We start from the raw sequence: 14,561 nt of genomic DNA, 5'->3' as shown, positions 1-14,561 counted from the left end.
TGCGTCTATCTATATAAATACCCTTTTGAATTTATGGTATATGCTTCAAATTAAACTTTTACATTGAAAATTAATTAAATGTAATTTTGTATTAACACGGATATGTCTATAATGTAATTTTGATTAATGGCGGAGTGTGAATCGCAGTTTATACACACTTATTAATATATCTTTTGATATATACATATTATATTATATATATATATATAAATATGTATACATTATTATTGCTCATGGTATATACGCCTTGGAGAGTATTTATTAAAACTTTCTAATTGTTACGTTAGCTTTAATCAACATGTTCTTCCCTAGCTTCGTCCTTGATTTGGCACACTATTAACTTGATTACAAGAACATTGAACTTGTAAGACTTACACATTACTAACTATAAATGACCAATTGCTTTATTTCGTTATATTATTCGAATTATAAATATGTATTATATATTTAAAATCTAATTGTTTTCAATCACAGCACCTTTTACACAATCTTTAATAACCATAACTTATGCCTGTAGGCTACTTAGAGAAAGTACGATGCTTCCAAACGTCTCATGCGCTCATCCAGTTCACTTAGGTGATCGACAATCTCATCAAGCTGAGCCGAGCAACGACAACAGTCGTAGTATGAGCTTGAGTCCTCTGATTCGAGCGTTACATCTAAGACCTGTGGAAGGTGGGCGGGTTATGGGCTGTGCATGCAGTTGGTGGTTGGTTGTTTGGCTGTGTGTGATTTGTAACTAGTTAGACACTTTACTGTTGGCAGTTAAATGTTCGTTATGCAGTTGTTTCGTGTGTTGGCTATCAACCACCTGGAAGTTCTCATCCAGTGCACGATAGGCCAACGATTCACGTGGATCAATGCGAATGCTCAGATCGTTGGACGTAGCCTTGGAGTTACCTGTGCAGCTGATATCACACGACGAAATCGACTTGGCCTCAAACTGTGACGCATCATATGTATGTAAGTTTGACTGCCAAACTAGCAACTGCAAGAAAGTATTAGATTAATGACAAATGCTCGAGTACTTGGCATATTAAGCATACCTGGCGATCGCTGCCTGCGGTGGCAAACTTGTTGCCATCCTGGCTGAATGCCACAGCATTCACCGTTCCTGTGTGTCCAGTCAGCGTATAAATGGGCCTGCCTTCGAGCAAGTCTAGTATGCGCATAGTATTGTCGTCACTAGCTGACAACAGAAAGTTGCCGCTAGGATGAAAGGCAATATCATTTACTGGCGCTGAGTGAACCTGATAGAGTTGCAGCAATTGACTGTTGCCCACGTCGAAGACTTTGATGCGATTGCAGCCTAGGGCTACCGCAATCATGTTGCCCCACGGATGCCAGGCCAACTGCGCAGGAGAAGCACGCTCCTCTGTAAAGATGCGCACACACTCGCCGGTGCTTACATCGTATATGCGCAAGGACTTGTCATCGCTGACAGTGGCAACGAGCTTGCCATTGGGACTGAACTTGGCCGAGCGCACCCAATTGGTCTGCTCGGTAAACGATGTGATAAACTGACGCCTAGTAACGCGCCACAGCTTGACAGCTTTGTCATCAGAGGCGGTGACTATTAGCTGTCCGGTTGGATCAAAGTCAACACTGCGCACAGGCTTGCCGTGAGCTACAAACTCGCTGGAGAAGCCTCGCGTCTTGGGCTCCCAGATTTTAACCGTGCGATCCTGACTAGCAGACGCTATCAAGCTGCCCTTGGGCGACCAGCTAACGCCATACACAGCTGCTGAATGACTCGCAAAGCGTATACAACGGGCGGCCTGCTTGAGATTCCATATGATGACTGTGTTGTCCAGTGAACTAGTAGCAATTTGATGTCCATCTGGGCTAAAACGCAGCTGTGTTATATTGCCAACATGTCCAGTAAAGTGCCGCTCCAAAACGGGATCGCTGAACAGATTGTTTTCCATTTTCACGCTTTATTATGCTTACAATATTTTGCGCAAATCTGTTAATTTGAAAGCGACGCCTGCTTGTGATGCGCACAAGCAACTCGTAAGTATTTTTTAGTGACGTCTGAAGCGAATACACTATTATCGATAGGTTATCGTCTGACCGCCACCAGAGTGATTATTAAAACGAAACAGGTGGACAGTCTTACTCTCCTCGTTCATGGAATTGTTATTTTGTTTGTTAAAAATCGCAATAAATAAGTTAAATTAACTAAGAAACGATGTCATTTTTGGCGCAAAGTGTGCGCCAAGTGCTGCGCCATACAACACAACGTTTGACAACAACCGGTAAGCCCGGCTAACATCTAACTAAGAACTGTGACATAACTGTGCTCTTCTTTTTCATATTTATCACAGCAACGCGTGCGCTGAGTTTGTCGCCGGCTTTGCTCCAGCAAAATAAACTTGCTCCGTCAGGAATTGATATTTCCGCCATTGCCAAAGAGCACCAGAAGGAGTGTCAGGCTATTTGCGATAAAATTAACCAGCAAATTGGCAAGTCTGAGCAGGGACGTCTCTTTGCCGTTGTGCATCTCTGTGGTAAGCAGTTCAAAGTAACTCCTGGGGACATCATACTTGTGGAGGGTTACTGGCCACCAACTACTGGGGATGAGATTAGCCTAGACAAGGTAATGCTAGCGGGTGCGCGGGACTTTACGCTAATAGGAAGGCCCATTCTCGAGGCTGGGCAAGTGACAGTAAAGGCCACTATTATCGAGAAGACGCTGCAGCATACAAAAACACATTTCAAGAAGAAGCGCAGAAAACAATATATGCGCATTAATTTCCAGCGTTCACCCAATACAATGATAAGAATTAATTCTATCGAAGTTAATCGCCCGCTAAACAGTAGTGCGGAGGCTGAAACGCAGCCTTCAAAACGCCTTTTCTAATTGTTAAACATGAATAAATCTGCCTGGCTATACTTGTTGATTGTTGTCTGCTATCAAAAATCAAGGCTACCGTTAAAAATTACTGAGCATAGTTTTCCTGTTTGCAGTGCCAACACACAAAGCAACAAGCTTTTGTCAGAGTACACACATGTTTCAACACTGTTTATAAACAGCTGTTTCTTTTACACATCTGGCAGCACCATCGCGACAAGGCGCGCAACATTTGAATACATTTTCAGAGCATACTAACTAGGCAGCTTTAATCAATTTCAAATGCATAACGTTTTGTTTTGTTTTCTACGCCATTCATTGGTTGCGTATTTGCCAAATGGCAACCTACTTTAGCCCCAAAACAGCGTCGCTACTCGCATCCTTTAATGAAGCGGCTGCGGTAACTGTTGCAATTTTAATGACACCCTTTTATCGTGCAGTTGTTGTTGTCATCTTTCATTAAAAAGACAGCAGCCGCCTGTCCTCCACATGCAACCACATGCACACACACATGCACACTCTTACACACAGATACACTTTGCTTTCTTTATCATTAGATGTAAGTTGGTTTTTGCTTGCTTGTCGTATTTGTTTACGTTTGTGTTTCACTTTTGCTAACCAAAGGCGTTTACTTTTCAAGCTCGAGTGGCTTTTTGCTCTGGCAAACTTGGCAAACTTTTCCCTGGCACCATTTTCTGTTCTTGTGTGCTGTCCTTTCCGGTATTTTTTCATATATGTATCTACTACATACGTAGAGACTTCATAGTTGCTTTTGGCTTGTGCCCTTTTTTCTATTTGTAATTTAAAATGATGTCGCGTCATGTTGACAACATAAATTAAATCACTTTCGTTCATACACTTATGTGCAAGTTGCATGCCATTAAAAATTATGCTCTGGACACGCACCCTTACGCCCTCCCGCCCCATTCTGCCACATCATATTTTCGAAATTGCAGCGCCAAAAGCAAATTCAATTGTGAGGCTGTCTCTATCGCGCTTGTCATCCATGGAAGATGCGCAAATCAAATTTCAATATGGCAAAAATTACGTTTGCCAACACACAAATTGAAGCATTTTCGTTGCGGCTAACGTTAAGTGCAAGGCTGAGCAAGGGGAGTGCGGGGGCAGGTGTGAAAGGCATACTCCAAGTTGTCTCGTCTGATTACAGCAGATAGAAAATGCTGTGCCTGATGATTATATTATTTGCCTATGAAAATTGCATTCGATATGCGTGCTAACGGTTGCCGCATTATTTGTTTTGAGTTCATTCTGCGCTGAGCTCAAACCCAAATCCTCAAATATAGAAAATTTATGCGTAACGGCATTTCATTATATGCGAGCACAGCAAAAGGGAAAAATTCGCATAAAGTGGGTTAAGGGTGATGATGGTGGTGGTGGCCACCAGTTTGACTGTTTTTCGTTCAGTTGGTCCAACATCCATCATAGAGCATCACTCAGTTTTGACATATCATTCGAGATCTTGGCTGCCCTGCTGACATTTCATTAACCTTCATTTCGCCCGCCCACCGACTACTGTGTGTGTATGTGTGTGTGTGTGTGAGCCAAGAGGGGGAGAGGTGTTAATATCAACAAGCGAGTGTGCGACGCAATCTACCGATTTCCGCTTAACCAAGCCAAACATTGCATTTTTGATTAGAGCCCGTAGGCGGGCCTTAAGTCGTTGCCCCAAAATTGTTGCCAGTGCCGCAGGCAATGCGAAAGAAGGGCGTCGTTGTGGCAAGCAGGGTGGCTGCCACAACCAGAAAGCTGTTTGATATGCTAACAGCTATGAGTGACGCACAATGACTAAGATCGATAGCATTTAAGTATAGCATGAATTGTTTGTTGATTGCTCTGTTCTATCAGTGCATTTAATTTGAACACACTTACCACACCAAGGTTCAAGAAATAATAATAATGTAGCAGGGAATAAATATACAGTCAAAAAGGGTGAGTGTGGTAGCCAGAGAGAGGGTAAAATTTAATGTCGTGGTCACTCAAATATCCGGCTTTATTTTTAATTGAATTTATAATTGTTAACTTACCACATTTGTTGTATACAAATTTTATATTGTAAAAATTATGATTTAATATTTAAGATATTGAAATTTGCGTATGAATTATGTATAGATTTAAAATGGCAAAATTTAGTTCTAAAATAGCTAATGATGGAAACAAAAAATTCCATCCCTCTGACATTTATTTCATATTCAGATTTTCTATTTTTCATTATTCAGTACAAAACTTACGCTTAATTCCCATGGTAAGAAATTATGATGAATTGGATTATAATGGATTTGGGATTAATTGGGGTTTGAAAAAGTTTATAAACTTTCTAGCTTTGCTTTCTTGAAGTATTATTTAAATATAAATTACATTTGGCTAACGCACGTAACTGATTATAATCAACTTATAGCCCAAGCATATCTTCAATCTTCGATTTGGGGTTGGAAACTGTTGTCAACTGCAGCCTTGGCAACTTGTTCTTCTACTATTTTGAGAATTATGCAAAAAAGCTGAAAATAAAGCAAATTGCTATAGCTCCTTGGGGATATTTTTCTGTTCAGTGAATGCAAAGGGTTGTCAACTTTTTACATTTGCGGCATAACACGCCTGCTAATGTGACAGCGAGTATGTCACAAACATTTCCCCATTTTGCCAACTCTGCTGCTATTTAGTGCATGCAGACGATTAAAATAAGTTTTGACGTGTAGTAAAGCTGACAAACGCCTTTTTGTTTTAGTCAGTTGTGAAACTACTAAAAGAGAGAGAGGGAGAGGGATCGAGTAAACTTTGCCGCAGGCTTCACTCTTTGTCACTGTTTAATGATGAAATTTCAATAACTGTCATTTGGCCTGTGCAGAAGTGTCAACATAGGCACCTACTCTACCCAGCTACAGTTACAGCAGCAGCAAAGGATGGGAGCTGCTCCCAGCTGTCAACTCGTTTGGGAGTCGAGTTGCCGCGTTCAATGCGTTCATAATGACATTTTTTTGCATTGCAGTTCGGTTGCGATTCTCTATCTAACCGTTGTGCCCAGTTGCTGCCCTTAAATTTAATTACTTTTTCATTGCTCATACGCACTGTACAACTGGCAGCGGCAGCTGTAAAAAGGCAAGAGCAAGAGAGAGAGCGCAATCCATTGAAAATTTGCATGTTACACGCATTGGTCGAAAAAGAAAATTGTCAACTGCGTTCCACTGATTGCAGACACGCCACGTTGCGACGCCCCGCTTGGTCGTGTCATCCAAAAGTTGACAGTTTTATAGCCAGTTGTCAGCGTTTGTCACAATGGCCAGCCAGCATTTAATATTTGCAGATTGGCACTCGTCGATGGCTTGGCAGCTTTGCAATTTGTTGCTGCCACCGTAGGTGCCTCCGCCACCCACCAACCACTGACATGTTTGATCGGTTTGATGCATTGCAGTATAAATTTGCATAAATTTATTATAAAATGCGTAAACTAAGCCAACGAAGACTTTTTATTTTGCAATAAAGTCAACGCAAAGTTTTATCCTCTTGCAGCAGATAATATTTCTTGCTTCAACCGGAGCCAATTTTGAGTTGAATCCATCATTGGCCTTTAGCGCCCGACGACAGATTTTCATAATGACTATTTCATTGGCCTGTCATCCCAGCACCCTGCCAAGCCCTTAAGAGCCACAGCACGTTAAGTTGCGGTTTAATGCGAATCCAAATCCTGCCGCTGGCAACTCGCCGTCATTTCCGGGCTTTGGCGAGAGTCGCTCACATACATCCATCCATATGTGTGAAATATTAAAATTCAATTAAAATGGCGTTAATCCAAACAGTCAGAGACTGTCGCTGTTTCTCTCTCTCTCTCTCTCTGTGTTTGTTTGTGTGTGTGTCATAATTGTCAACTCCTCGTCCGGCAACAGCAGCAGCAGTCAGGACAGTTGCCCATGTCCATGTCATGTACAGCGCTCCGCACTTGCCATAATGATGCTCATCAGCGTCTACCGCTCCCCTCACTCTCCTCATCCAGCTCATCAACGTTTTTGTGCTGCTGACATCAATGGCAATGGCTGTATTCAAAAAAGAGCGAGAAAAAAATGCCAGCTCGCATGCAAATTGCACTTCAGACGTCCATTTATCATGAATGGCCGCTATAACCAGCCAGCGATAATGGTTAATTAATAAATATTTCGCATTGAAGCTGCCTGCTGCTGCTGCTGCTGCTGCTGCTGCTGCTGATGATGATGATTCTTTCAATAGGCCAATTGTCTGTAGAATTGATTTCAAGCTGGCAATTGACTTCAAAATTAAGTTTTATATATAGAGAAATTGCTACTTGGCAGACTTGTTTGATTAGGCGTGCCAGCCAGCTAAATAAATACCAATAAACAGGCACTCACACACACTCAAAGACACACATACACTTAGTCAACAGCTTCAAGGTGTCAACTGTACACAGACACACACCTTGGACTCTCACTTGTAGCAGGTCCAGTTGCCTTTCTTGAAATACATTTCAAGGGTGAAAGCTGTGACTTGCAAAGGGAAAGCAGCGGAGCGTGGGTGATTTTGACGTAGTCAGGGACACACTTGAGTCATCGAGTAGCGTTGCCTGTGTCAATATTTGAAGAAGAGCAAAAGTTTCGCTAACAACTTTTTTTCCTTGTTGCAACAATTGGTATGAGTAGTCGTATATAGTCGCTAAGGGACTACTGTGCACTGACTTGCTGACGACTACACTGTGCGAAACAATTATATGAATGTATTAAAAATGTATAAGATTGCAAGCGTTGTAGTGTAGATCACGTCATAACATAGTGTTAGCCGCTTTAACATGCGCTGTAAACTTAACATAATTTACTTTAGTGCAGATCACATTCGATAGTCACGCCATAACATAGCTAATTATCGATGTCAGCACTTTTGACATAGTCTGCAGACTTAACATAATGTTAATGCTATGCTGTTTGAGTTTGAAACTTAAAGCGATTGCAAGCTGCAGTTTTACAATTTGCTTATAAGACATCATATTTTTATTTAACCTGCGCAGTGCATTTCTTTTTATAGCTGCTACGCTGTCAAAGCTACAAAGGACAACGTCTAGCTTGCTGTCTAGAATGGGCGTTGCCTGCTTTTACTTTGAACTTTCCAGTTAAATGCAGAGAGCGCCACAGTCTTTGTCTTTAACTGCGCTGCACACTATTAAATTTAATAAATTTGACTAGATTTTCTTTTTAAATTTTGATCGTTTTCACCTTTGGCTGCTGCTGTCGTAGTCTGTGCAGGAGGTACGCCTCATTGATTGCCCATTTAGAACCGCAAAATTTAATTTATCTGCCATCAGTTGATGTTCTTGTGGTTTGCCAATGCACACGCACTGTCCTTCACATCCGACATGTCTCCCATACTCCCCGTCCGATACTTGTTGTTGGATTTTTACCCATGTCAAAAATGGTACAACAACCAACAGTCGAGGCGTTTTTGGTTTACTGATAACATTTTTGTTGCCGTTCTTTCGCTCTCTCGCTTCGACTCGCTCTGTGTGCTCATGTGTGATTGTGTCTGTCTCCACAGACTCAGCCTCAGCCCCCCCACCAACCGGCAGTGACTTGTGCAGTTGTTGTTGCTGTTTAAGATATCATCTGTCTCTGACGCAGCCCAGTCCCTAAATCCCTTAGCCACAGACCCAACAACAGCTTGAACCTACTCCTGCTGCTGCTGCTGCTCCCAGCAGCCATTTTTGGTCGAACGTTTGGGCATTTCCTGTGCTGCCATTGCCACCTGGTGTTTGACACCTAAATTCGCTCATTGTTTGGCTTGCCTTAGCGTTACTTTTATGAACTTGTTTAGCAGCGACTGTCGACGTCAACAAACTCGCAGCGAGTTCATCAGGGAAATGAAATTCATATCGACATGTGTGTGTGAGTATCTGCTGAAATTTCAGCACTTTATTCAATTCACAATTCGTTTCAACAATTGAAATGCGATTAGTGCCAAGGTGCGCTAGCCAATGATATAGAGAGAGGGATGAAGCCAAAGCAAACTTGCCGCAGGCTGCGCTTGAATTTCATTCTTTTTTTTTTTTGCTTTTGGGTTGCGGCTTAGATATATATTTTTGATTTATGTGAAATTGAGTTAAATTCGCTTAACTCACACATACACACATGCCACCGTATAGCAGTGAATTCCCTCGCGTTCTAATCAAGGCTATTCACTTGCCATAAATCAAATTAAATGGCTGTCATACGCACACATACATACATATGACTGTAAATGTGTAAGTAAGGCGCCAGCTTATCCTTTTGTGCTATCTGCTGTCAGCTAAGCATAATTAAAAGCCAAAACTTGGCGAATTAACAAACTATATGCATAGAATTTATCATTCAGATATTATCAAAGTATAAGAAATTGTTAAAAATTTGTATGCGATTTACATGACTATAAAAAAATTTTGAGTTGGGGGGCGTTTACCAACGTCCATTGGAGAATGCACCCGGTTTCATATGAACCTTGTGTAAGCCTTCCAGATCTGTGCGTCCTGGCTGGTAGCCCTGGCCAGTTAAAGGATTGCCATCTGCAAGAGCATCGCATGTAGAAAAGCTTTCTTATCTTTTTAGAGTTTACTCACCTCGCTGACCAGCTGACTTGCGTGAGTTGAACAATTTGTAAAGATTAATGCCATCGCCCGTTATGGGATTTCGTCTATTTCTATATGAGGCAGAATGTTGCATACTCAGCTTAGGCTCCGCAGGGCTCTCTGCGCTCACGCTTGGCACAACTGCAGTTGGCTTTACTGATGCTGATGCTGCAAAGAACGCTTCAAAATAATCGATACCATTCAATCGATCAGTTCAACTTACGACTCATGTTTTAGCTGTAAATTAAAAATTTTTTTTAAAAAATTAAAAAATTGTCAGAATATCTATATTTGCTATGTAAAATTTTGTAAAACGGAATGAAAAAGTTTTTGCTTTGGCGCTGCTAGTAAACTAGCAAAAGTGAAACTTGCCACAAAGCCTACTTATAGCCCATAAAAATTAAATTACTTTAGAACAAACGCAGACTTGCTCTGCTTTGATTGGGTGTTGGGAGGGGGGCAGAGCATATGCCAGCAGTTGCTATCACTTTTGCTGCTCCCTCCCACCACCCACAGCGACTTTGCTGGAGTACGCCTTCAAGGGTAGCTAATTTACTGTAACTGCATGCGCCTCAGCCTGAGAAAATCCTTTGACATCAAAGGCAAAAGGAAAAAAACTGTTGCTTGGAGTGCGTGCTCCCCTACTCTGGCACTTCACGTGGGCGTGGGTAGGCTCGCCTTTGACACTGTCAAACGTGCTCCTCTCTCTTGGTGCAGTCCAGCTTGCGCTTCAAGTGCATTTGTTTTTTGGCTTTTGTTTTAATTGGCTTGCCTGGCTGCTGCTGCTGCCGCTGCTGCTGCTGCTGCTTGAAGCGCACTCCTCCCGCACAACCCACCGACAGCTTTGGGTAAACTAGATATGCAGCAGCAGCTACGCTCATTAAACATTTACTTGCAACGCTTTGTCGGCGTGAACATTGATGTTGACTTTGCTACCCAAAGTTGCCCTCGCTTCCCTGGCGGCTCAAGCTTTGCTCTTACTTGCGCGCCAAGGAGAGAGAAAGAGAGATAACCACTTGAGATTGCATCACTCGCTTTGAGCGCTTGTTTTTGTCTTGTGAAAAATGCATTTTGCCGCAATTTGTGGCGCTTGCTTGCATGTGTGTTTGTGTGATATGCACTTGCATGCATATTTATGCAATCAGCGACCTCCAGTCGCCATGTTGTTGTTGTTGTTGTTGTTGTTGTTGCAACTCAAGTAGATGCAGCAGTAATTATTTAGCAGATATATATTGAGTTGAACTCGCATACGCTCGTTGCAGCTGAAAAGTAGGCAACAAAACTTAACGTTGATTGTCAGCCAATTAAGAGGCAACTGTACCTGCCACACACTCCACACTCGCGCTCCATTCTTGGTGAGGCATTCAGCAAAACAATCGAAATTAAAACGCACATGTCATAAATCAAAGGCTTTTTGCGCTGGGACTAGCAACTAAACAATGCAATAGAGTCCTTAGCTGCAGCATCCTTCAACGGGTACTACGTGTAGTGGTTCCGTTACCCCCAACAAACACACACACAAACATACTCGCAGTGAGTTGAGTTTGGCATTGTCATGTTGCTGTGCAGCGGCAATTCACTTAGGCTTCTGGCCCATACCACGCACACACTTGTGTGGCAACGTTTACCCAGCTATTCAGCATGCGACTACCTGGCCGTATTTATGGCTTGTGACTGTGGCTTTTATCTGGCAAACTGCAACACAGCCCAACGGTAGTTACATTCCCATTCATAAATACTCATATTTTTCATTCACTTATGCGCCTGCAACAGCCTCAGCCGAAGCTTCAGCGTTGCCCGTGCCCACTCTACTCTAATGCTCTCTAACGTTTTTTTCTGCAAATTTCTTTTCGTTTGCTGGCTTCATGTGTAGCTCAGCGCAGCTGTTAAGCGCTTGATGCTATTTGCTATTATTGTTGTTAAGCTTATGCGCTATAGCGAAAGTATTATGATTTATGAAGCAAGTTGTCTGGAGTATGAAATAAATAACAAACAAAATATATCAACTCAGCGTGGGAATTTGTAGTTTCGTTTTATGAATCATTTTAGTCGCTTATTTTTGACTCGACTGCTATTATATGTTTGCAGTTTTTTAATTAAATTTGTATGTATGTTTATACATATATATTACTATTAACTATTCTTAGCCCTATTATTATTAATAGTGCTAATAATAGTTAATAGTAATTGTCAATAATCTAATAGAGTGAGAGCTTAAGTAGGTGAAGGTGAGAAATCAATTGGTTATAAAATATTTAAGTAATTTAATTAGCTTAGCCCTCTTCATGTTTTATAAACCAATACACAATTTATAATTTAAGGCAACAACAAAATTAAAACACAAACAAACACAAAATTAAATACATTTAGGTCTAGTAGCGTAAGCGACCATACATCAGTCATATGTAAATTATATTTTTGTTTACTTTTGTAAGCATATCCTAAATAAATAGTTTTTATTAAATAAACATACATACTATGAACTATAAAAGTACATTTTATGTAGTTCTATTTTAGCGGAGAAGACAGCTCATATCTTTTTTATCTTAATTTGTTAAGCAATTTCATAATCATTTAGTCATAATTCGATGACATTTTCATTTGAACTTATTTCGAACGCACAAGTTTTTAATTAAACTTATAGAGCATTTAAGCAGCAACCATAAATATTATGCCTAGCTCTGCTCTGGCTTTGGCATTGCGTTTTAAGCGCTTGCTTTATGCACCTGAAGCAGCTGGCAACAGCTACAAAAGCTTGTGAGAGAGAAGCGCCCATTGTTTGCATATGTTCGCTGTTTGTCTGCCTTTGATCTTTTGCCAAGTGAAAGCGATTGCATCTGCTTTTGGCCTAGCCTAGTACTAGTATTCCCCGTTTCAAGTTGCACTCCTGCACGATGCAAATGCCTGCCAAAGTTAATTGCAAAGCCACAAATCGCACAAGCTGCGCTTTGCGTTTCTAATTAAAAATATGTGGTTTTTTTTCTAGAAATATATTTGCATGTTTTTTAGCGTTTGTGGCAGCAATTAAAATAGGCAAAAAGTTATTCAAAAAATGCGACTGTCGAAAGCAATGTCAGAGCTTGAGCTATAAAGCGCTGTGATGTTTTTTTTTTACTAATTAGTGTGGAAATATCATGGCATGAAGGACAGTCTGTTGCAATTTATTATGAAATTTAAGCAAAATTTAAAAACTGTCATGCTTAATTTATACAAAATTATATTTATAGCTAGATACGCTTGATTTGCAGCTCAAATAACAATTAATTTGTGTTTATCTTGGCAATTGTTGCTAATTTTACCCCGCACGCTCGGTAACAGTTTTTATTTATGGCCCTGGCGCCTAGCGCTTATGCAATGAAAAATGTATTTGCATGTTGACAACAGCAGTGGCTTCGACGCCCCCGCCCCGGCAATTTAGTCGCATTTAAATGCTTAATGCTAATGTGCCATTAATGCCATGTAAAGCCAACAACAAACACAACTACATGCATACCTGTGTCTGTGTGTGTGTGTGTGTTTGCTTATTAAATCATTTATGCAGGCTTTATAAATTTTCATTAAATTTTAATACATTTTTTGGCGCGCCGCAGCAGCAGCAGCAGCCAGCAGCTGCTTCTACTCCTGTGTGGCAGCAACGCGTGTTGCTTGAGCTAAAAGTTCTGTAGTGATGTAGCTGTTGCTGCAGCCTGTTGTCAGTCAGTGATTATGTAAATATTTCAACACAAATTAAAATCAAAATTAAAATTACAAAAAGCCCTCTCGGCTGGCAGGCAGGCAGGCAGGCAGGCAACACATGTTTGCCAGCTTCTTGTGGTTGTGTTCCTGCAACTTGCCGCTGCTTGCTGCTGTTGCCTCTAACACTTTGCCGCTTCGTTGCCTGCTTAGAAAATGTTTGCCTGCCGCCGCACCTACATGCCAAATACCCTTAAACAGACATACAGCCATGTGTGATGTTTTGTGCTTGTTAGTGGTTATGGGAAATTTAAATAAAGTCAGCAGGCAATTTATTTGCATTAACATGTTGTCTGTTTGTCAAACTGTGTGTGCGTCTCTCTTTCTCTCTTTCTCTTGTATGTGTATGTAAATTTAGTGCGCCTGCTGTCAGCTCTGTTGCCGTTGTTGGACGCTTCATTGAATTTAGCCATGCAATAAAATCAAATTGTTTGAAAGCTGCTGCTGCTGCTGAATGCAAGCGCGCTGCCGCGCCCACCATTTGCCAACACTGTGGCCGCCCACATTTGGCTATTTTCTGATTTATTGGCACGACTGGCAGCAGCAGCAGCAGCGCAATTTTTTGAACGCTTTTATATTATTTTTGTGCAGCGACCAAAAAGTATGCAACGTTTTTTATTTGCCTTTTCCCACTATAAATCAAATGCAACAACAAATTGTCGCTGTTGCGCTTTTGTTGCCAGCTGCCGGCTTTAATCATTAACTTTTTTTATTCGCCATGTAAATTTTTTATTGCTATTAATTAATCAGCTGCAACTGTGAAATTGTTGCATATGCGCACAAATTCACACGCAACGACAGAAAAACACAACGAATATCAGTTACACTTTTAACTTATATTTATTAAGAATCTCTCAATCTCAAGTAAGCAATTGCAACAGCTCTAAAATACTCAATTTAATGATATAAGCATCTTATTTGTTTTTCTTTTTCTTGTTAATAGAGCAATCGAGATTCTTTAGCAAGCAATTAACAAGCGCCAAAGTAAACATTGCTCAGCGCTTATTGTTTATAATTTTTTGTGGCCTTTAATTAAAATTCTCATCGTTTGTATGATTTAATTAAAGCATTTGCTCACTTGCCAGCCAGCTTTGTCCATGGAGTTGAAACGGAACCGAAACTGCTCGAGTTGTCGCCCCAATCATTTTCAATTTGGCGACAATGAAGCATTTCCTTATCACATCAAATCAAAGTCAAGAGTGTAAGCCTACGCCCGCACTAACCGTTAGAGTTGACAAAATGTCAAATGGTCATTTAACGGTATTTGCACAAATCATTAATAAATATACATACATATGTATGCATATGCACTTAAGAGCAAAAAATTAAGCGCACAGACAACTCAATTAATGAGCTGCTTGC

At 40.9% G+C, this 14,561-nt stretch overlaps 3 protein-coding genes across 3 annotated transcripts; 1 reads left to right on the top strand and 2 right to left on the bottom strand.

Annotated features, from left to right (window-relative positions):
• Positions 1-464: 464 nt before the first annotated feature.
• LOC108598986 (POC1 centriolar protein homolog) lies at positions 465-1,988 on the bottom strand. Its single transcript, XM_017985753.2, has 3 exons — positions 1,047-1,988; positions 812-988; positions 465-666 (listed from the first exon to the last, which is right to left on the bottom strand). Exons 1-3 carry the CDS (start codon positions 1,926-1,928, stop codon positions 523-525), a joined length of 1,203 nt encoding a protein of 400 aa, XP_017841242.1. The 5' UTR covers positions 1,929-1,988; the 3' UTR covers positions 465-522.
• A 123-nt stretch (positions 1,989-2,111) lies between these two features.
• Positions 2,112-2,886, top strand: LOC108599176 (39S ribosomal protein L21, mitochondrial). Its single transcript, XM_017985963.2, has 2 exons — positions 2,112-2,258; positions 2,328-2,886. Exons 1-2 carry the CDS (start codon positions 2,192-2,194, stop codon positions 2,861-2,863), a joined length of 603 nt encoding a protein of 200 aa, XP_017841452.2. The 5' UTR covers positions 2,112-2,191; the 3' UTR covers positions 2,864-2,886.
• Positions 2,887-9,223: 6,337 nt separating this feature from the next.
• Positions 9,224-9,776, bottom strand: LOC108599378 (microtubule-associated protein Jupiter). Its single transcript, XM_017986184.1, has 3 exons — positions 9,691-9,776; positions 9,459-9,635; positions 9,224-9,404 (listed from the first exon to the last, which is right to left on the bottom strand). The coding sequence occupies exons 1-3, from the start codon at positions 9,695-9,697 to the stop codon at positions 9,298-9,300; spliced, it is 291 nt and encodes a 96-aa protein (XP_017841673.1). The 5' UTR covers positions 9,698-9,776; the 3' UTR covers positions 9,224-9,297.
• Between the last annotated feature and the right edge of the window lie 4,785 nt (positions 9,777-14,561).

Source organism: Drosophila busckii, chromosome 3L (genome assembly GCF_011750605.1).
Source record: "Drosophila busckii strain San Diego stock center, stock number 13000-0081.31 chromosome 3L, ASM1175060v1, whole genome shotgun sequence".
In the NCBI taxonomy this organism is placed as follows: domain Eukaryota; kingdom Metazoa; phylum Arthropoda; class Insecta; order Diptera; family Drosophilidae; genus Drosophila; species Drosophila busckii.
The sequence above is the reverse complement of the archived record's forward strand: the minus strand, read 5'-3'. Positions and strand labels throughout refer to the sequence as shown.